The sequence below is a fragment of the Episyrphus balteatus genome, chromosome 2 (assembly GCF_945859705.1).
Source record: "Episyrphus balteatus chromosome 2, idEpiBalt1.1, whole genome shotgun sequence".
Classification (NCBI taxonomy): domain Eukaryota; kingdom Metazoa; phylum Arthropoda; class Insecta; order Diptera; family Syrphidae; genus Episyrphus; species Episyrphus balteatus.
The window spans coordinates 68,222,327-68,247,109 of record NC_079135.1 but is presented as its reverse complement, the minus strand read 5'-3'; the positions used below and the strand labels follow the sequence as shown (position 1 = coordinate 68,247,109).

General features: G+C 31.2%; 1 protein-coding gene across 8 annotated transcripts in view; it reads right to left on the bottom strand.

Moving 5' to 3' along the window:
• The window catches only part of LOC129912097 (allatostatin-A receptor-like), a 164,823-nt gene that overhangs the window by 35,242 nt on the left and 104,798 nt on the right, over positions 1–24,783 (bottom strand). For all 8 annotated transcript variants that reach the window (XM_055990205.1, XM_055990203.1, XM_055990206.1 and 5 more), the window contains 3 exons: positions 18,626–18,911; positions 18,345–18,495; positions 12,342–12,460 (listed from right to left, as the gene is read on the bottom strand). In XM_055990205.1, coding sequence (XP_055846180.1) covers positions 12,342–12,460; positions 18,345–18,495; positions 18,626–18,911 — 556 coding nt within the window. The remainder of the gene's footprint in view (positions 1–12,341; positions 12,461–18,344; positions 18,496–18,625; positions 18,912–24,783) is intronic.

The following is a 24,783-nucleotide window of genomic DNA, read 5'->3' as shown; positions in this document are numbered from 1 at the left end:
TAGGGTGAACCATGAGTCTGCTAAAGTACAAAAAAAAAAACTCTTGAGACTGTATTGATATTCGACACATTTAAAAGGGGGTTTTGATGTAGGACAAATCCCCCGTATGACATATGATGGTCATGGTGCTCAGCGCTCCTCTCCATAAGACTTTAATATTTTTCTCAATAAAATATTAAAGTATTGAAAAGACTTTTTAGTATTTACTGAGTATTAATGTTATATGCAATGTTTATGTAATTTTTTTTTTTAATTTATGAAAAAAAGTCTAAAAACAAACTATCACCCCTATCATGATTGTCAAATATCAATTGATAGTTGATAAATACTGAAATTTGATGTTTTAAAATCTAATTTGGGGAAAAACTGGTCATTTTTAATTGAATTTTTCAATTACATTTCAAATCATTCTTTGTTTTCAATTTTTCTTTTGCTAATTAGATAATAAGAATTCGAAAGAAATGAAACTTGAACTACGGTAAAGTGTTTTTTCAATTTTTATGAAAAACGGTGCAGGAACCAGACAACTCCAAAAACATAAAATTACCTATAATTTTAGTTAAAAATCAATTAAATATGTTTCTGGACTTAATCAATAGCTTTCTGTATTTTTTTCATAATAAATCAGTTTTAACACAAAAAAAGTTTTGTTTTTTTTTCTCAATTTTTAATAAAATGAAGTTATTCTGTTCTTAAACTTGATGCTTCAATTCACGTTTCCGAATTAGTGGATTTTGATAGGAGGTTGGCTTCCTAAATACCAGAGTATAGCTAATACTTGTCTTCAAGATTTGATAAAATAAGCCTCTTTCGTTCCACAATACCTATACCTTTTTTTTTTTTACAAACTTTCTCGTACTGCTCTAACTAAGGATTTTCATCATCATTCTTCTCCTTACGACCATTCATTATGACCCAAATTAATTTTTCTTAACAGTATGAATCATGAATGCATCGAATTTTTTAAAAATCTGCTTTTTTCCTAAAACAAAGCTTTTAAGTTGAAAAGTTAGTAAAAATCAATGAATGAAGACAATTAATACAAGACAGAAAATAAAAATTTTCTCGGATCAGTCAGTTATTTTTACTTTACGTTTAATGACTGCATTAAGAAAATAAAAAGACCATAATAATTTTTCTGTATGTGATACAAATTTATCTGCATTCAACACCTAATACCTCCAAAATCTAATACCTAACAAAATACAAAAAAAAAAATACAAAAAAAAATTAAAAAAAAATACAAAAAAATACAAAAAAAAATACAAAAAAAAAAAATACAAAAAAAAAAAACAAAAAAAAAAAAATAAAAAAAAAAACAAAAAAAAAAATTGCTTGCTGTGGCTGTTCTAGTTTTTAAGTAGTTTTAAGTAGTTTAAGTAGTTTTAATTAGTTTGTAAGTTTTAAAAAAAAGTAAAAAAAAAAATAATGATCAGAATCCAAGTTTTTTTAAAATTATTTCTTGGAAAAAATAAAACCATGAAATAAATATTTGAATTAAATTAGTTTTAAGGCCGAAGGCATAATTATTAAGAAAAATGAAGAATAACTTAGAGTGCCCGTATAGGGCCAGTAAGTTAGTTGTAAGTATTTGATAAGTAGGCTAGTTTTTATGAATTTTTGTCTCGCTTTAAGATAGTTTTAAGATAATGAAAAATAAAAATGAATTAAAAAAAAAACCTCCAAAATCTGATTTTAGCACTTAAAACGGTGATTTTTAATCCTAAATCGCCCATCATGAGAATTGGAAAAATTAATGAACTCAGATCAATGTGTTTTCAACTCAAATGTCAAAATTTTTGACGTTACTCCCACTCAGCTTCTGCTGTGTACCTAAGTCGAACGATATCATCCTGTTTAGGACCAGTATGATTTTGTAAAATTCAGCTACTATTTGCCACAAACAAAACGATTTCCAGGAAAAAGTCTAATAGAATCATAGATAAATCAGCTAAAAAGTTGATCATAAAAATCCATTCGAATGTCCAATTTTGGAGGATGGAGAAGAACATTTATAGAGAATTACTTACATCAATATAAAAAAAAACTAGAATTCATTGACAAACAATCCTGAAAACCACATAGACAGCAAATTAATAGCACAATTTGTGAGAAAAGTGTTTTCTGTCACGCACCCGTAGGTAAGTTAATTTTAATTGGAATCAGTAACAGTCTAATCTTGAGAACAAAAAGATTTGTTTGATTCCTCATTTATCTAAAGTATTAGAAAACATTTATATTATATCATTGACTTTTCTTGCCTATACGACGAATTCCTAATTAAGGAACTTGGTTTTCTATTTAAAAAAAAAAAAAAAAAAAAAAAAAAAAAAAAAACAAAGCGTATCCTCTAATTGGATCAGCGGTTTTCTTTGCGTTAAAAAGTTTGATCATGAAATATTTCAGTAATTCAAGACAATCATTATTAAATTACCCACTCAACTTGAAGTAAATCTGGCATACCTCAATCTTGATCACATCAGACTTTCTTTTAATTATTTTAATTAATAAAGCCTACCTCTTCTTTCGTTTCTGTGTTTGTATATACTCGGAGCTCCAATTTCGAAATAACTTGTGCGAAGAATATAAAAGTTAAAATAACTTTGATCAAATGTGTTTAAAAAGAGAATTCCCTCAAGTCTTGACTTGATGATGCTTATCTTTACCGACACATTCCGTTCCACCCGCCACAAATAAAAACGACTTAACTCTGTGAGTTCTTCAACAAAGTGATAAATGATTATGGTAAAGTTATCTAATTTAAATATTAAAACACATCCTGGTGTTTGAACTTTGACATGGAATGGCTTTTAATGTTATGAAAAGTTAATTTCTTAAATAATCCAACATAAGGTGGTAAGGATACTAACATACCATACCTCCTACACGTTTTATTTTATTTTTTTTTTTTTTGTATTTGTTGTTTTTGTTATTTTGATTTTAAAAGAAATCTTTCTTTCCTACATAAACAACATATCCAAAGAGAATATTCTTTTGGATACAAAATATGTACTTTTTACGAAAGACAAGCACTCTGGGGTACAAGCAAAATTTATTACTGTCTTAATAGGGTGGTTGTGTATTTGATCTAATAAATTCCATTTTCAGTTGAAGGACTTCTCCCTCCTTTTGTATTGTTTAACCAAACCATAGCCGTTTGGAATACTTGCTCCACCCTCGAAAGACTAACTCAACTTTCACTTCTGGGTCTCCTCGGGAATGTTGTTTTTTTTTCTTTCTTTCATTGTTTCGTTTAAACATAAACTCAGGGGTAAATCAAACAACCCACCTTAATATTCCAATTTTGAATACTACAAATGATGTACTTTTTTTCAGGAATAGCTTCAAGCCTTTTAATAACTTTTGTATACAAAAATTGCTTTTGTAAAATATTAAAGAAATGAAGATAAAGTTAATTGAATACGAAATGTGTTTCATAAACAAAGTTAACTGAATGAAATGAAATTTAAAGCACGAATGTTTATGAACGAAAATGTTTCTTACAATGATCATTTTTGTTCATTAATATTTTAAATCCTGTGACAAAAATTGTTGAGAAAGCATATCATCACTTACACCAAAAAATGTGTCCCTAAAGTAGAAACACAGGTTAAAATAACCACTTCCCAGAGTTCGAAAAGAAAAGCTCTTGTAACGGTTAGCTGTCCCGACTCTATGATATATGACCTTTTCTATCTCATCAAAACTTAAGATGTACAGGAACATCCTTAAGATGAACGAGACATAGAGTCGGTTGTCTTGGTAGGGAAGTGCGGCAGGCATGCTGGCATACGCGCGACGCTAGCTCGTCGGTGTCGTGGGATCTTGCACTGCTACCCAGACCCGTTCCTAATTTACATGCCTAGAATTTTAATATAATTTATACACTCATAAACGAAAACCACAAAACGCGCCTATAATTAGTTTCACTCACCCTTAATTAAATAATGTAGGAACCTTTAGGTGTTGTTTGGTTCCTATGCGTAACCCTCCCTCAGTCGAGTTTGTATGAACACCGACCTTCCATGGCTATTACCCCGCAAAATCTTATGGTAATAGCCCCTAATGTAACTACAGATGAATTCAATTCAATCCACCTATCTTTCGTCGATCACCATCCCTCATTATACTCCCCCTTATTGCACTAAACAAAGCAACTCAAAACATCATAGGAAATATCTTCATCCAATAAAATAAAATATAAATCGATTTAGATTTAAATTCATAATAAATCAAAATTATTTATTTCATAGGTATCAAAACAAAAAAAAATCAATTGTTTAAGTTCCAATATGAACGATCAAAATTTAACTTAATAATTAAAAAAAAAATACTCTTCCTGTGATCTCATTATCTGTGATATTAGCTTTAATCTATAAATGTTTTATTAAATAATTTTCTTTTATTTAATTTAAATTTAATTCTTCATTTACTTTCTTTTTCTTTTATTCTTTCATTCGTTTTTTTCTTTGTTTCTTATTAAATTTAGTTATAGGTTTTCATTGCATGTAATTTAATTCACGATATTCATTTTTTTTTTTTTTTTTTTTATCGAAGGTCATATTAAATTATGTTTAAATTCATGCACATTCGATCTGTACACATAATAAACCTTAAAAAAAACAAAAAAAGTCTACACCTGTCAAAACTTTCAAACAAACAAGTGTAGAGAGAGGGTTCTCTCTCTCTTACTCTCTCTTTTGAATTTCTCTTAATTTAACTCACACTAGTTGAGATCGGTATTTTTAATTTCCTTTTTTTTTTATTGTATGTATAAAAAAAACTCTTGTAATTCAGGATAAAGTATCTAAATCCTAGTTGATCATTCGTTCAATAATATGTTTTAAGATTTTTATATATCAAAATAAAGGAAGTAAAGATTTGGACTCACCAGAATGTATGCTTACTTTTAAAGCTTTTAAATTATTATAATTGTTGATGACGATGGCTCGTTGCTCCGATGGATGGTGTGCACAGCATTCATAGGAGTGGCTCGTTCGTATGCTAAACACTGGGGCATAAAAACACAAAAATCTTAAGAGCTTTGAACGAACTGAATCAATTTTGATTTAAATACTTATCTCAATGTAGTTGTTGATTTAAATTGATTGTTTGAACGGGCAGGTTATAAAAAAAAACAGATCACAGAGAGAGTTTACAATGCAGGCAATTTACAATTGTATGAACTCGCGACGTTTGTCGTGATGGGTATTGCTAATGGATGCAGACTAATTTCTCGTCAACGCTCCCTTTCTCACAGATAAGGTACCGCTTATTTTCGATCAATCGATGAATGAATATAAGTCTGGCCTTGATTGATTTTTGGCTGGTTGTTTTTTTTTTTTTTGTTTTATCAGTGATTTTTTTTTTTTTTCTTGTTCTAATGGGGCACAAAGCCCGTGATCACGTGGACACTTATTTGTTCGGAGGTGTACTTTTAGGTCGCTGGTTAAACTGAGTGTAGGTATCCAAATTATTTGGAGCTTTGCAATAGGCTTACACCAATAATCTTTTGATCGTTTTGATCGTGGATTGCGGGCTGGCGGTTGAAGATGACTTGTTGGATATGGTTCACTATTCCAGCCAAATTCCTTGGATGGAAGGGAATTTTAGCTCAAGGGGAACGTATCTAAAAGGAACCTTTGAGTAATTTCAGCAAATTTTAAGGTCAAACCTTGTGTAGTTTTATTATTTATCTTACCCTGATATGGTTTGGTAGAGGTATGGACCTCGTGGTTAGATGTCTTTTAGACCTCTATTATTTCTCAAAAACTCGTGGTAATTTTGGATGTTTCAACACTCACTATTTACGAATTCTCTACTGGTAAATTAACTTGTAGCTATAATGAGCTTTGGTTATTATACTACTATGTTTTAAATTAAAATTTTTTTACCTTTTGATATTAAATTAACTTTAACTTGCAGAGATAAGGTACAATAGTTAGTGAGCTGGATGGAAACATCCACAGACGGCCAAGTTTGAAGCGAAAAGAACTATCTAAGTTTCTCGGAAATGTATCGTGGGGTCATATTTTAAAATGTCACCTTATTTCCTGCGAAATTTTATGGTAAACCAGCTGTTCGCTTGTGGAACGTATTAAGCCAAAACCAAACAGGGTGTCACTTAACTTTTAAATTAAGGGTGTGTGTTTTCAAATCGGGGTAAGGTATTTTTGAATATTATCTTAATTTTAGGTGGTTAGGTTAGGGGTCCCTACACTCTATTCTGATTATAATGTAGGATAGCGTCAGAAAAATGGTTTTACCCAAAATCTATTAGCAATTCTCAAATCAAAAATGTTTTTTCGACAGCAAGACACTCCTGAAAGATTTCAATATTGGAATTAATTACAATGTTAAGACGTTAGACTAAACCTTTCATTTCCAGAGACAGATTCTGACTCAGTGACAAAAAAAAACCTGTAAGTGGTTTAGCACAGAAACTTGTTTCCTCAGTCTTGACCTGTTTTAGAAGCTGGAATCGGCGAAAAACTAATTTAGTTTTCATCTACATAAATATAAGATCCACGAGGAAAGATTAAAAAGCTGAAACATCGCAAACCAAAGAATCTTTACTTGCAAATTATCTTTGGAATTAGCATCGTATTGTACAACTGAAGAAATGGCCCCAATAGATTAGTTTTATACTTTTTGGAGAAGTCAGGTTTTAGTTTTTGAACTTGTTTTTATTTAAATTATTTTGGTGCTAAAGTTTCGTGAAAATGTATTTTTATAGCTTTTGTAAATAAAACCACAATAACAAAACATATAGTTTATTACTTTTGCTTCTAGAGGGCGCCATAATAAATTTCATGCAACGTCACAATCCTTATAATATAATAGGGGTATTCACTCAAACGCGAAAAACCCATAGAAACCATGGAAACCGTAGAATTTTCTATCGGTAGAAATGAGCTATTAAAATTTGTATGGGAAAAATATTCTGCAAATCATAGAATTTTATCTCACAAATTTATTAGAAACCGTAGAAAAAAAATCTGATAAACTTTGGGTGAGTTCAATCACCTATCGGATATGCTATCTTGGATACCCGTATCTGGAATATATTATTATTCAGATAACCACAAATAAAATATGTTAATATTATTTTATTTGAGAAAATTACTTTTTTTTTTTCATTGCTGCATAATATTTGCAAAATTAGCTTGACTTTATTTTTTTAATTGAACAAATTTTATAAGTTCAATTTGACGTTTAACAAACAGCTCTTTGTTTTTCACATTTACTCAAAAATTTCTTGTGGGTTGTTCACGTAAACCATTAGCGGAAATTTATATTTTTCTACAAAGTGGAAAATTCTATCGTAGCATATGAATACCCCTTAATGAGGATTCAGCTATAGCACAGTAATATTTTCCTAAAGAAATAGTCTAAGAGCCCACCCCACAGCAAATTTTGGGAGTGGAGGTAAAGGCAACCAAATTTGAGTATGCAATTTTATAGGCTTTTCCATTTTAATAACGAATTGGCATAAGGTTGCCACGCTTTAAAGTTAATTTTTTTTAGATTTTTTTTACCAATAACAAAATATTATGCCAGAATTATCAAGAATTTTTAGAAATTTTAAATTGGATTATGGTAAATAAGGGTGAACCTTAAGTCATTTCAAAATTCTAACTTCGTCAGTTTTGAATTGCAATTAAAATAGAATGCAAGACTGAATTATAATTTTTTCAATCTTAAAATTAAGGTTAATAAGACATTTACCTACACTAAAATTGATTTTTCAAAAAAAAATCTCAATTTTGGTACAAAACATTTCGTTAAAATCAGTAAAATGGAGAAAAAGTTCAATTTGACTTAGAGAAAATCGACTGTATTTCAGTTTTTTTGTTTTGCAAAATCATTGTTTTGAAAACCATGATAAATTTGTTCCAAGTTTTGTTCTTATGTGTCGAATAATAATTTCTTAAGAATAGCATACCAAATTTTTGTTTGAAAAAATTTTGAAAATTTTAATTTAAAAAAAAAAACTATTATACAGGGTGTCTCAATTGTAATGGTTTAAACAAAATCTTATATATAAAAATGAGTTCGTTTACTGTGTGTGACCGATAAACTCGCGTTTGGCTGGTTCGATTTTGGTAATTTTTTTTTTGTTTGAAAGGTATTAATATGTAGATGGTTTGTGCCAAAAAAAATAAAACTTTTTCTCCCATCTTCACAAAGCTGTCAATTTGTACGAGTGAAGAAACACTCTAGCTTTTGAAAAAGTTTAACTAAGCTTGATTTGTAAAAAAATATATTAAGACTTCAAAATAATTATAATCGTTTTTATTCTGATTTTGAGTAAAACATTATGTGCAAAACACCGTGATGCCTGTCAACGTTTAAATTTGCTTGAAGCAGATACTCATTGGGACTCAACGTCTTCTGGTGCATCTGTTTCGTCTTCCCCACATCAAATACGGATTGACTTAAAAAAAGAATTCATACTTTTTGATACAAAATAAGGTACAAAGGGGATAAGCTTCAAAAGACGTTTCCTATGGAATTCTCGCCCGGATAATTACCAGACCGGTCCAATACTTAATTTTTCTGTACCGAGGAATAACGTGACATGCTTAACTTTATGGCAAGGATCGCAACTTGCATAAACATAGAAGCTCTGATCGTCTGGACAGTAAGTAATGTTCTAAGATTTGGAGTAGTTTTTTTTTCGTATTAGACCAGACAAGCAGTAGGTACTTTATTCAAATAAAAAAACATCATCTGATCATTATTGGCTGTTCTGCTATTTCAGGGAAAGGATGAGGTTCTTTTTATATTGTGGAAAACGCCATAGCTCCAGACTAACACAAAAAGGAGCTTTGGAACGTTTTGATTCTACCATTTCAGAATAGGCTCGAGACTCGAAGCTTCTATATCTATGCAAGACTGGGTCCTTGACATAAAGGTTAGAATGTCACGTTATTCCTACACTCAAAAAATGTATTAGTAAAACGGCTACGAATGGCATTCGTAACAAAAATATTCGTGCATTGTACGCATATTCGTAAAATACACGCATTATTCGTGCAGTAGAAAATTTACGAATGCATTAGTAAAATTTTACGAATAACTGTAGTAATATCCACGAATTTATTCGTTCAATGTACTAATTTTATTCGTAAACAAAAATTAAACAACTTTTATTAGTACATTGTACGAATTATTGCGTACATATAACTAATAACATTCGTAAATTCTTCGTACGAATGCATTCGTAATTTCTTGCATTGTATTCGTAGTATTTACTAATAAATTCGTACTATTTACTAAGTAAATACTAATATTCGTAGAGAAATTTATTCGTAGGGTGCCTGTACGCATTATTCGTAGAATATACGAATAATTCGTTGAGTGGTACCAAATTTGAACCGAAATATCCGTTGTTTCCGTTATTTGTTAATCATTTTCCATTCCTAAATAGCATCAAAAAGTTAGTTGCTATACGCGTGTCGTCGCTAGTAGATCGCCTATATTTCACGGAAAATATAATTAGATAATTTAGTAACATAAAGTTTGTAAAAATAGTGTCTGAAGTGATTACAGAACCAAGGATCGACTGAACAACCAGAATCACAACAAAAATCAGGTAAGTAATCTATGTTTAAGATTAAATCATGTCCTTTATAGCTTATTTCATTAATCCTAATTTATTTTTTGCCTTTTAACTTTCATTTTAGAATATTCTTCCAAGGTTTGCATCAAGAATTCATCAACAATCAGCTTTACCAATTGGCAAATGGCGGACCATATCAAAACCTCTCTGGTTAGAAGTACTTTTCTAAAATATTTATTGTAAGTATAGACATTCTTTCGAGCGATTTTCAATGTTATATGTTTATGTATGTATATATTTTCAGTGGTCTTCCAAGAAAAACAATATGAACACCAGGGAATACATGTGGTATAATATTTAAGTCCAAAAACTAATAAACTATTATAGTTTTGAAGTACAGTTATATGCTTGGGTAATTATTTCTACAATTAATATTTCAAGAAATTTCAGAAAAAAAACCAATGGCGGAAAGTTCTACAATAAATAACATTCGTGCATTATACGAATAGCACTGTACAATGTACGAATTATTAGTAAAGCCATTTGTAAATATTACAATGCTATTCGTACAATATACGAATAGTGGTGTACAATGTACGAATGAATGAGAAAAGCATTAGTAAATACTACAAATTATTCGTGCAATGTACGAATGGGAATGGGAATGTAAATCTACTAATAGTATTCGTACAATGTACGCATGATTTTCTACGAATGCTAATAAAATATTCGTAAAAGTACTAATAAACGTCCATTTTACGAATAACATTCGTGGCTGAAAACCACGAATAAAATTCGTAGAATGTACGCAGTTATTAGTACTATTTACACATGAAATTTTTTGAGTGTAGATATACAAATTTAAGTATTGGACCGGTCTGATAATTCTCCCGGCATGAATTCCATAGGACACGTCTTTTGGAGCTTATCCCCTTTTGAACGTTATTTGGTATCAAAAATTTTGAATTCTTTGACTTTTTCTTAAGGCAATCCGGATCTACATGATAAGCGCAGGTAAATGGGACAAACAAAATTTAAGACATTTCGACAAAAACTTAAAAAATTCAGCAGCATGAACCCAAACATTGTATTTTTTCGCTTGGGTCTAATAATATGGCAAGGTTTTTTGATACACAGCAAGTTTTGTTTTTCCATCTTTTATGTACCTTTGTAAATAAAGCAAATGGTTTTCTTACCCGCGAACAGCCAACATCATATAGTTGACCATGAGAAAAAACAGGATTCTCTAAATTAATACCACATATTTTTAAAGATAGACCTTGTGCCTTATTTATGGTTATAGCAAATGCAAAGTTACAGAAAATTGAAGACGCTTAAATTCAAATGGGAAATCTGACAGAATCATTGGACCTTGAGGAATCAACACATCTTCGCCTTTGAATTTTCCACAAAAAATGGTAGCTTCAATTAGATTTGCCATTTACTTCTTCAAGACAAGTTTGCTGTATTTTCCGAAGCATTATAATGAGCGCTATTACTTTCAGCGCTAAATGATTTTGCGGCAGTCCTGGTATATCCAATGAATTCAAAAACTCCGTTTGGTAATTTAATACATTGCTTTCATTTGTGATAGGGTCAAACGATTTGTAAGCAAAAAATTCAGCATTTATATCGTTTAAAATTGTTGCATTGATTTCAGAAACATTTTTATTTGTACCAGCCATTATTGCACGTTCACTCAGCCAAGCATGATTTATGTAATTTGTCTTTATACTTGGAAATACACTTTGAATCAAATCATTTTTTGAATTTAATGTAAAAATGGTTTTTAAGTGTAATCCGGCTTTCAGAATCAAGTGCCATTATTCCATTGACAATGCCCAAAGCCCAATAACTGCTAAATTACAATAAATTGTTTAATGTTCATTACAATAAACCATTTTTTTTTCGGTTTTAATTTATTTTCACACAGGTCCTATTTTTTTAAAAAGTGCACTCAGCGAAGCGGGTGGGGGTTAGCTAGTATTCTATAAAAATATAGGTAGTATATTTGAACTATCTGTCAACTTTAAGTATTAAGATATTAGCTTGATTTTTGGTGAGATTTATTTTCTTTTCAAAGCTTAAATCGAAATTGATCATCATAATTCTCCATTGTATTTTCATTTGGCATTGGCACTCTTGACTTGCAATTGTCCAACATACTCGTAGTCCAAAGAAATAAGTGATCAAAATCTGCACGATGCTGAAACCATATTGTGGACAAGAACCATGCTGCACATTAAAGAAACAAGAAAATTTGAATATCGCTGACTCCAATAGCTTTTGGTTGTCACAATGAGTTTTAGAGTATAAGAAAAGTTTTATAAACTGCGAAACTTTCGTAAGTTCAAGAAAGGCTTTCATTACTTTAACTAAAGTTTTAATATTTACTAGTAGTTTGCCTTTTTCAAATCAAATGGGTGGTCTTTTTCGGAGCAGAATATATTCGTGTACACTGTTAAAGTTACATCAAATTTCTACGGTAAAACATTTTTTCGCACTGTTTTCAGCTTGCTGAACTTCTATCTTTAACGTAACATTTTTTTCTTTTTTTTTGCTGAACACAAACAACAACATTATTATGGTTTGAGTGTGTCCTACAAAGTGGAAAAAAATGGAGTAAAAATTTGTCCAATGCACGGCTAAGTGCCTCTATTACAAAGTGTACCTTATATATCAGTTAATAATGTATATTGTTTATATAACAGGACCTAAATAGTTGTGTGTGTGGTGTTGTAATGTTGAGCTTAAGTGACTTGCTATTTGTACTAACCTTGATTCAGCTGAGGGCTTGCATCCAGGAGCACTTTTCCATAGACGTGCCAACATACCCATGTAGAGGAAGGATATTAACGTTAGTGGTGCAACGTATGATGATAGGAAAAACGACACCTGTTGGATAAAAGTGCAAAAAAAAGAGAGAACAAAAAAACGAAATCAAATTAACTCTTCAGTCTTCACATCTTCTGGGGGGTCATATATTTTTATTATTTACTAAGAATGTTAAAAGGCAAACATGATACCTTCATTTTACAGCGTATAGGGAAAGATAAACAATAGAAAATTAAGAAGAATTGCTTTCTAAACGGATTTCTTAAGAATTTTTCAAAATGACTTTTCTAATAACATAATATGTTTATCTCTAAGATAGAGCTAGCTTTTTAATCCAAAAAGAATGCTATTTTCTTGGCTTTAAGAAAACGAATTAAAAATGATTTCAAAGTTAAAACCTATTAAAGAATATAATTTATACTTTGGTTTAGCCAAATTTCCTGTGTCTGTGACACAATAACTGGATTATCATTTCATCATCATTCCCTCAAACTAAAAATTTGTTTGTCGCATTGCCATCAGCTTTATGGCCTTTTGTCATCACCATAAGACCATAATTTTCATTAAATAGACGTAACAGACACCTGGCTTGGATTTTATGGTTGATTTTAATGTTGACACTCTAAATTCACAAGATTTATTATAACAATTTGCTGAGCTAATCATGCTATCAAATTTTTGTATTTTTCTTCTTTAAGGGCATATAATGTATATTTTCATGGTATCCTTTTGCTAATGACAGCGTTAGATAGGCCGTAAGCCATTTGAAGGTTGGAGAGACAAACAAAAAACAAAATATTCAAACGTTCATCAAAAATGAATCCATTCAACTAGAGAAATTTTAGGCATAGTAGAACACCAAAAAAGATAATGACCTTGTATATTTTTTCAACGTTTGTATTTTTAATGACATAATAAAAAAAATTAAACAAATAAAATGGAAGTTTGATACAATCTGAGGTACTTATATTACATATAAGTATACGGTGACCGGTGACCCATCCGTTCCGGTTTACCCGGGACTGTCCCGTATTTCTAGAGCTTGTCCCGGGTTTTTATTTAAGAAACCTGGGACGTATAAGTGTCCCGTATTTTGTAATTTGTCCCGTGATTGTCCGGTATTTGCACATTCTCCGATTTTTGTATTCAATATTTTAAATACTTTGTACGGAAAACAAGAAAACAGTGGTGCTAAATTAATTTTTCGGATAAAGCATTAAGCCTAGTACGTTGTTGAAGCAAAACGAAAATTTTTCTAAGTCTTCAAAGTCAAGAAACTCTTGCTGCAACAGACATTATTATAAAACCATTTTCTTGATTTCTGATTTCGTAAACGACTTAAATGATTTCAACAAAAATGCTCCCATAAAATCATTTAGGAAATCTTGATATCAAAATAAGGAAAAATTATGAAAACTTATTTAAAAAAGTTTAATTTTTTTTTTTTGAAAAATCAATCAGTTCCGGGTTTCGCTTCCAGAACACTGGAAAAAATATAATAGTCCAAGATCCCAGGGCCGCCAGACATTACTTATTTTCTCAAGAAAAAAATGTATGGAATTACGTAGTGCTAGGACATACTATTAGTGAATGGATACTCGCTATCTTGTGCCGACGGCCATTTTACCACTAACAGGTGCTAAAGGTACGAAAAATACGTAGTTAGATTTCTTATTTTCTCAAGGCTGATTTTTATATATGATACTCAGGGAACTAATACATTAATTTTTGTAAGCTGCCAGACCCGTCGGATGGGCCTAACACCTTGCCAGACACGCATTTTAGTATACGGGAAAGTTAGATTTTGTTATATGGAGGTCTGGGAAAAAATTTATAACACATTTTGACTTCAGGACTCGAAAGAGTATCAAGACACGAGTCGAAAACCACATTTTGAAAAATTGCATCTAGAGTCATTTGGCCGCCATTTTTTTTTTTTTTTTTTATTTCAATTTTTCACATAACTCATGTATTTTTGAATCTACAGAAAAAAAATGTATTGCAAACTTGAAGATAATTTAATTTACTACAATATATGTTAAATTACTTTTTTCGATTATACCTTCGGTTTAAGAGTTAGGGTGGTTTTTTTTTGAAACCATATTTTCGTCATATCTCATTTATTTGAGCTTTTTTGAAAATTAACTTGAAGTAAAAGTTGTAGATCTTTTTATTACCTTCAATTATTACATTAACGGTTTTTCGATTTGTTCATCAATATCATTATGAGCTTTGAGTTTAAAGGTAGGTAGGTATATATTTTTAATAATGTGGTAATTATTGGTATTATTAAGAATAAACATTTTACTTCAATACTACGGAAGACCCATTAGATTATTAATAACAAATCTAACGAAGCTTTGTTATAAAACTCCTTTACAAACATGCTCACGCTGCGCTGACGCTGATACACATAGCGAGCATTTGTGCTTGTCTGGCAAGGTGTCAGGCCCATCCGATGGTCTGGCAGCTTACAAACATTTATTGAATTAGTTCCCTGAGTATCATTATATAAAAATGAAGCTTGAGAAAATACATAAGTAAAGTTAAACTATTTTTTTCAAAGCTTTAAGGTGTCTGGCAAAAAAAATGGCTGTCGGAATGGGTCTGGCAGTGTTAGTTATACGATTTTGTTCTTGTCTGAGTGCAACCTACACGCCTAGGTTGTTGTTATATCTAATGCAAATTACCCTGTACTAGAACATTTTTCCTATATTAAAAAATTGCAACCTTTTTGAAGTTTTTTCCTACAGATCAAAAACGGACTGTCAAATCGAAAAACCGTTAATGTAATAATTGAAGGTAATAAAAAGATCTACAACTTTTACTTCAAGTTAATTTTCAAAAAAGCTCAAATAAATGAGATATGACGAAAATATGGTTTCAAAAAAAAACCACCCTAACTCTTAAACCGAAGGTATAATCGAAAAAAGTAATTTAACATATATTGTAGTAAATTAAATTATCTTCAAGTTTGCAATACATTTTTTTTCTGTAGATTCAAAAATACATGAGTTATGTGAAAAATTGAAATTAAAAAAAAAAAAACAAAATGGCGGCCAAATGACTCTAGATGCGATTTTTCAAAATGTGGTTTTCGACTCGTGTCTTGATACTCTTTCGAGTCCTGAAGTCAAAATGTGTTATAAATTTTTTCCCAGACCTCCATATAACAAAATCTAACTTTCCCGTATACTAAAATGCGTGTCTGGCAAGGTGTTAGGCCCATCCGACGGGTCTGGCAGCTTACAAAAATTAATGTATTAGTTCCCTGAGTATCATATATAAAAATCAGCCTTGAGAAAATAAGAAATCTAACTACGTATTTTTCGTACCTTTAGCACCTGTTAGTGGTAAAATGGCCGTCGGCACAAGATAGCGAGTATCCATTCACTAATAGTATGTCCTAGCACTACGTAATTCCATACATTTTTTTCTTGAGAAAATAAGTAATGTCTGGCGGCCCTGGGATCTTGCTCTATAATTTTCGACTTGATTGATTAGGTACTAATAAGCATAAGAGAAAAAAAATTCTTTGCTGTAAAATTAAACACTTTTAATGAATAATTCAATCCCAAAGAGTAACATTTTTCTCAATACAAAAAAAAAAAAAAATGTTACACATACGCCACAGTGACCCACTTATAGTTTATACAAATTCAGTTGCATTGGTTGTGAAACAGAAACGATTGCGTGTAGGTTGGATGGAAATAAGAAAAATGCGTATAGAACTCAATCGTTAGGCAGGAATAAGCCTAACACAAAATATCAATAAATTTTACAGGTGTTTTTGAAAAGTACCTTAAAAATTAGCAAATATGTACCTACTATAAGAAGTACTTACACACCTAATTTTTTTTCCAAAGAATGTTTATCCAGTAGAACTAACCGCCAGTTTCGTTGTTTTAAAAATAGCGGTTATTCTCTTCTGAATAAACACTGTTTAGAAAGTTTCATATTATATTTTCCAGATTGAATTTATTTCTGTAAAAACATTTGATCATACCGATGTTCTAAAATGTTGAAAAACGCCTCAATGAGCTAGTTTCGCAAATCATCTCATTTCGAATGTCAAATTTTATAGGAAATTATTTATTTTGACATACGAAATGAGATAAATTGCGAAATTTACTGTGAAAAAAGGCTATAAACCACTTTAAAAATATGTACCTGTAATTTATCGATATTTTGTATGGATTAATATTATTTCGACACGGGTAAATATAATGATATAGATTTAAAACTTGGGAGGTAAAATTTACTATAGATTTGTGTATATCGTGAAAAACGTAGCTTATTCGGAATCGAATATGTCTTGAACTTTGAAGTTATATAAATTTGTTTAAATTGGTTTTATGCATAAAAATAATCATTATAATGTTTATTTAAAATATTTGTATACAACGGTTTTTGTACCCTATGTCATTTATTTGAATTTCATTTAGCATATAAAATAGAAAATTTAAAGACGATGTCTCTTTCCATTAGGGTCAATGTGGCGTATGTGTAACTTTTATTTTTTGTTTTCTTTCTTGTTTTAAATAGTACAATTGGTCTTCATTGATTTTTAATGAATTAATGCCTGAATTTTATAGAATTTTTTTCCAAGAAAAATATATTATGAAATCTAAGTACCTTTTCTCATAGAGAAAGAGGAAATAATTTTAAATACAGTGTATTTTGAGCACAATTTTAGAAGTTAATGTCACATACAATTACAAGTTTGGTGCCCACCTGAAGCAAAAAATAAAGAAATGATTGATGCGAGAATCAGCCTCCACTCTTTCACAAGGACTGAGTAATATAATCTATATATTCAAGCAAAAATGTTTCATATTTCTTTTGAAAGTGCGTCTCGACTTGTTACACGACGAGTAGGTGTATTTTGCCTGAAAATGTGATTCTTAAAATTTCTTATTTACAAAGTCATATATATATATATATTTGGGTCTAAGCTTAACAGTAAAACTCGATTGAAAATGAAGACAAAAAAAAAAACAGTTTAATGTTCTTTTTTTGGAAACAAGCAGACTTTGCTTTAGTTAATATTTTACAACAAATTAACTGCACATGTTTGCTACTTATAGGTAGTTTATGAGAATTTGAATTCCTTAAAATGTTAATAAAACTTGTTTCTTTCTTGTGTCATTATTTTTTCAACATGTTTTTGTCGTGTCTAATAAACATTTATCAAGACCTTAAAATAAACACATTTATTTTATGTAGGTAGGGACATTTATATTTACTGGACAAAAATAAAAATAATAAGAAAGCTCTTTATTTTCAAATTTGTTTTTTTTAGGTCATCATTTACAACAATGATGATGTTGACATCAAGGAATTCCAGGTATTTTACTTGTTTAAATAATAATAACAGTTATCTTTCCTGTGTCAATATCACCAAAAATAAAATCAAAACATTGTCGTCGTTCATTTAATAAGAACATTCTATAAAAAAAAGTAATCTCAAAAGAAATAAAATATAAATCTTATTTTGATGCCTTCATTCATTCTTATTGCTTGGTGTATTTTTCTTGTTAGTAATGGCATGTCCTTATTTTTTGTTATTTTATTTTTTGTCCACAACAGAAAAGTTATGCAAAAGTCAGCCTATTGTTAAGAAAAAAATACTCCCCAAGACAACACAGTTATCTGAACAGGTAAATGCCTAGCAACCTACATTTAAACATATAAAACTTGTGAATAAAAAAGACCTCCACCTAATTTCCAGAAGCACAAATAGCCAAATGGCTTCTGATGTAGCAGCTGACAGTGCACAATAGAGAGGCAAAGCAAAAAAAAAAAAAAAAATATACCAATCTCTGCCAAAACTTGATACAATCTTTTTCTATAAGCCCATCCATGGGGAACTAAAATGGCCCATCAAGACTGCCGAAATCTCTTATTTACGACTATTCGTTACGGCATTTTTCTGCCCACTCACCTGAAACCCAACCAAACTCCAAACACCTTCCTCGGTCGAGAACACACAGGCTGTATAGTTGTGTCCTTTGAATTTGTAAATCCTGACTGCGTGTGCCAAGGCAACGGGGGTCGCTGTTGTAACGATGAGTATCCATGCCAGACAAATCGCCCTGTGGAAAATAATATACAAGTTATACGAGCATACGATACACATATGCATTATGAATAAAACTGTAAATTTCTATTATATTGACAGTTAGTATTCAAAGAGAGATACTGCGAAATATGGTATATACTTACAGCATAGCGTTACGTTCCGTTCGCAGTGACATACTGGTAACAGGATGTACCACAGCCAAAAATCGGTCGAAGGACATAAGGACAAGAGTGTATACGCTGCAGTGACATGTTACCACAATCATATACTGGACAAATTTGCACCATAAATTACCGAAGGGCCATTCGGGTAGAACATAGTCGGTGGCCGTGAATGGTACGCAGAATATCACAAAAAGGATATCGGACACGGCCAAGTTTATTATTAGTAAATTTGTTGTGGAGCGCATTTGCTGATTTGCCACGACCACTAAAAATAAAGAAAAAAAAAAAAAAAAAACAAAATTTATATATGTACATTTTTGGAGAAATGAGTTAAGAGGAATAAAATATTTATGAAAAAATAAAAAAAAAGGATAAGTGGTTATCCATTTAAAAAAAGAGCCTAATGTGTTGGAGATCGTAAAAAAGGATTTTTTATTTTTTATCAGCCAGACGATAAGGTAAAAATAATATGCTTGGCAAGGCTACTAAAGCTGTTGAACTCTTTTTATGTATCGCCATCGACCTTTTAGGTCATCAAAAATGTACCAAGGTTAGCCCAGTCACACCTGAATATAAGCACTTTAGTATGCCATTTCAAATGTAAAATATTAATAAATTACTGTCAAGACGTCAAGAGAGGATTTTGTATGCTCCATATTAGAGGAAACTATACTATAGCTGTTTCCAATGACTTACAACTTAAGGGACCAGAAAAAAGCTCAATCTATCAAGAAATCAACAGATTCTATGTGAATATAAAAAACTAAAGGGCAAAATAAAAATTTAAATAAATTGTTCAAATGAGCACGTGTAGCATTTCTACTTTATTTGTTGTATCCTGTTCCGTTTTTTTTTTTTATATTGGGTACAGGCCTACAGGTAGGTATACCATAAAGCAAGTTGAGGTATTGTACAAAAAAATTTCACACGAGATGTCAATAAAATATGATGTTACCAAAAAGTGGTTTGGCGGTATGTTATCGGTTTGAATGTAACTCAAGTTAGGAGGTTGGTTAAGGATAAGACGTGATGTTATCCTCAAATTGTTGTTTTATTTGGAGTTTTTTTTTATTATGAAGTGAAAAATGGGAAAAATCAAACTTTATTTTTTTTTTGTTTAGAAGCATTTCTTAGCACTATGTTATAAATTTATTATTGTATGAAGTTGTTACTTTAAACTTTACAACACAAAAGAATCAATGTTTTATAGAAGAACATAAATTTTTGAATTCATCGCATAAAAAGTTTTTATTTATGGATGTATACAATTCTCAAGGTTAAATAGGTACCTAGTTGTTAAAAACAACTGTTATACAAGTTTTATTTGTGGAGAAGAATAATTCTTTTTTATCCAACCTTTGCTTCATTACCTAAGAAGCGTCTCCTTAAAAGGAGAGAAAGTCCGTTAGAGCCTAAAACCATTTCACTTTCTATTCTTTTTTTGTTATGATTTAAAATAATATTCCATCATAAAAATTTGTAAGTAGGATTTTAATATATTCCATTTAACATGTGTTTATTTTTTGAAAGATAGTTTGGGATTACTTTTGTGCACAAACCTATACTTTAAAAATAGTACAGATGAGTACAGTATTTTCTGTAGCATTACCTCGTGCGGGAAAAATACTACAATGGCCCCATTTGTTGTTCAAAGGAAAAATCAAATTTTTTTATGCACAAGGAAGGCCTTGTCATCTCAGTTGCTACATTTGTTTCGCTAGGTTATTGCCTTTGAATAATCCGTAGGGTTCGTTGTTGTATCTTCTTCTGCAATATCAATGCAGAAATGACCAAAAATTTGGTCAGAGAATTTCCTATCGAGACAAATCAAGGAGTTTTCATTCGCCTTTAAGTCCTTCAGCATGCAGCCGGGCTGGAATAAGAGTCTTGTATAGGGACACTTTTATTGTTCGGGACAGGTCTTTACTTTTCAACTGCCTACTCACACCAAAGAAGCATCCGTTGGAAAAAGTAATCCTTGGTTTAATTTAAGCGCTTGCTCGTGGGTTCTTGCGAAGATCTTGTAGCTTTCTTTTGCCTGACCATTCCCAAAGCACTTTCTAAATGGCAGCTAGCTTTATAATAATCTGGAACCCAAACTAGTTATTCGACTGCACGTTGTCTGTTTAGGGACCTGGACAATAAACATGTAGATCCTTAAATCTTTGTTCTTATTTCGATTTAATGGTTCGTTCTTCGTTATCAGTAAATCTCTCCATATCCGAGGCTTGCCGTCATTGCATAAGTACTTCCTACTAAACTGACCGTGCAGTTACCCCAACCACACAAGCCCCCAATTTTGAGGTCGATTTTTTAAATGGACGGGAGGCCCGCCATACCACTCCTTATTGGCCGAAGTTTTTATTCTAATTTAGCATTTTTTCGGCTGCAGCCTGGATACAAGAAGAAGTGCCTTTATTGGAAACACTTCTCCAAACCTGTCATTGCGTTTGCAATGCAACCAGCAACCAGCAACAACTAAAAATCGATAGAAGCGTTGGTGTAACCTCTTGATTTGGTGTTATTTTTCTCTTTTTACTTTTTTTGGTGTGACAAAACAAGAAAGCATTATTTCTTTCCAAATCCATTTCGGATTTCAGAAGATTGCCTTCCAAACTATGTACATCTTTCATATTACCTTCCTAGACTAACTATTATCAATTGTTACATTGCTTTAACATCTTCTCCCAATATCACAATATCTTATATTTTTGATATGTATTAATACATTTTTCCAAATACTCATTCAAATCGTTGATGCAAATATCTACATAAAAATGGCGATAATTAACACAATCACTTCACCCAAACTGTATTTGGAAAATATTCTGAGAATTTTTTTCCTGTCAATACGGGCCCAGGAGATAACAAAAATGTTGTCGATGTTCCTTTTTCTAGTAGTAATCTCAAAACCTATAATTGCCTCCGAATTTTTTTCAAAAGCCGCTTTGAAACCCACGAGAAATGGGTTTGAAAGCGTTCTGAAAGGGTACAAAACTTAAATAATAAAGAAAAATTTCCTAATAAAAAAGACGGATTTCTTAAGAAAACAAATTTTATCTCGGTTATTTATGGAATATTCTCAACAATGGCTGCAATTTTTTTTTATTATTTTTCTGATAACTGTCACCACCTACCCTGTCTACCGTTTTCGTTTCGAAGTTAACTTTTGGGACACCCTGTATAGTAGGTACCTACATTTTCCAAATTTCTATTTAAAAATTTTTAAAAATTTAAGCAACTTGAACTCTAAGAGCAAGTTCGTGCGACCCAGTCGTGCATTTTATTTTATTTTAAGTCAGCCTGTTACACAGTGAGGAAGCCATTTATCACAATCCAGCTGTAAAAACTCTCGTTTAGAATTCCCATCATAAACCAAAAAAAAAATCGGTTGTAGAAATTGACCCGAAACAAAGTGTTGCCAATTTGATCACCAAATCGTTAAAATTACTACATGGTTGTGAATTCGATAGCAAAATTGTAAAATTCACAACAGGTACTGTAATTTTTACAATTTTGTGATCAAATTGACAACATTTGGGTCAATTTCTACAACTGATTTTTTTTTGGATGTATTTGTTACTAAGCAATTCATAAATGAAATCCCTCTGAATTTCCTGCGATATTTAAGATTCACTTTTTGAAAATTGACAAAATTTAGGATTCCATGAAAGCGTTCCCCATTTGTCAATTCATTTATGACTTTGCTATACGCTCTTCCTAATTTCTTCAGAAACTCATTAGTTGTATTTAAAATCAAGAGAGTTCCCATTAAAGTTGGGACTAAAAACTACATTCTTATTTACAAGAACCTTTAACTTCTATATCAGAACAAAAGCAACAAAAAAATTAAACAAGTAGCTAATATTTGCTCAGCTTGTCACCTATCATTTAAACTACTAGGCATGAGTAGTTCCTGGGGGACAAGCCTGGGCGTTCTGATCTTCCATTTCCATTGAATTTTTATCAAGCTTACAAATTTTGTAAAAATAATCCATTTTTAAAATTTTTTTTTAAATAACTATGAAACAATAACAATATTGTTTTTACATTTATAAAATAGCAAACCGTTTGACGTTTGAGTAAAGTAATTTCTTAACACTTGAATGCCAGTAAGTGACACTTAAGTTCCCCATATTAGAAACTTTAGTATGACTTTCAATATAAAATTTTGCCCTACCTTTTCATCAATGAGGTAAGTGTTCTTATTCTTTTTATGGGGGTATAAATTAACTCGGACCATAAATGATGCCACTTTTCCAGAAACTTTATACTTTATTTCTTTAATTTTTTTTGTAAGCTTCAAGAGGAATTGCTAAAAAGCAGACGTGGCTGTCCTCAATAGGTTAATCATTTTGTATTCAAATATGGTTGACACCTTCCTGGTATTACGACAGAGTAACGATACGAAAGGACTTTGATCAATTAATTGCGTCCTTTTGTGGCTGAATGAGGACCGAGAATTTCCTCCACTTGTTCGTTGGTTTTATTCTTTCCTTTGAGTTTGAACACATTTTTCATTGAAATTCCTGGTCCATCCATTTGTCGTAGCGGCTGGCAGTGACGGCGATGGTGGTGGTAGCGCGGTGTCCACAGATGTTATATGTATATGTAAATTGAATTTTACAACAAAAAAAGACATAAATTATACCCTTTGGGAAAAACGAAAGAATTTTTTGCCCATTTAGAATTCAAGGATATTTATTTTTTTTTATACACTGACAAATATCTAGGAGGGAAATAAATTGTTCACTCGTCTGAATAGTTGTATAGGTAATAAACCAATTTAAATTTTGCGAAAAGGATTGGAATTCAATTAAACCAGTTAAAGGTGGAAATAAAACGGAATTGATATTTCGATTTTGGTGAATGCGGTAGATTAATTTAACAATTTAATTTACATACATGATGTTTTTCGTCGGAAAGAAATGTTAACAACAGCTTCATTTGCTTTGTATTTGTTTAATGAAATTTGTTTACATCGAAAGTTGCTAAGAGCTCTTGTTAAAATAAATTACTGAAAGAAAAAAGTCATCACTTTTAGTTAATAAACATTGAAATCAGTTAAAATTAAGTGGATGACTGATTTGGAAGTACCCAGTTTCGCATTTCGAAGCATATGCATGCCCTTCATCATCAGCAATCGGGACTAGGTATTGTTGGGCAGCAACATCGAAAGCGCTCCTTTTATTACCGACTTCCAAAAAGGGTTAGGTATTCAATTTGTCTGTAGTTTTTTTTTTTTATGTTTGTTACCTCATAACTTTGGTTTAAGTGAACCAATTTTGATAACTATTTTTGTATTGGAAAGCTGGTGGCTGCAATGTGATCCCATTTCAACTTAGTTCAGTTATACCCATAGGAACTTTTAGAAAAACCATAAAACCCAGTTTTGATCCATGGAAGTCGGTTTTGTTTTTTTGATAAAAAAGATTATTATTTCTCATTTTAACTTTGTCTTTGGCTTTGGCTTTGGCCCACAAGGTTTAGGTAGGTAGAATTTTGAATTCGATATCAGGGAGCGGAATTAGGAATTGCATATTTGTATTTTCATACCTTGGACTCAGTTTTAAGCTCAGTTATGAGAAAATACCTCTGCACAACCACCAACAGATTTCAAAACGAAAAGTACAGAGTACAAAAAACTGAGATAACTACACCGTTCTATTAAACTGATGTGACACACCATGAAGATTGTTTAACGGATTTTGGATGACCGACTGCACAATATAAAACGGCTGTATGATGACCATCAGTGTGGATTTGTTTGTTTGTTTAAGCATAGATGCAACACGAATACAAAGTATTAGAACCAGAATGAAAAAAAAAAAAATGAACGACTGGGTTGCACGAACATGCTCTTGTAGTTCAAGGTACCTTTATATTAGTTAACCAATTAGCATTCACCATTTTTATACAAGCCGTCTATAAACAAGTTTTAAATAAAATTGGTTTAATCATTTAGGAATTAGGGGAAGAGCCGGCATACGTGATTTAAAAAAGGAAATAGGCACCATATTTCCATTATCCATATTTTTTGAGAAAAACCAAATTCAATCAAAATCGTTAGAGCCGTTTCCGAAAAAATTGCAATAACTCAAAAATGTTTTATGGGAGCTACACATTTTTAGTGAGAT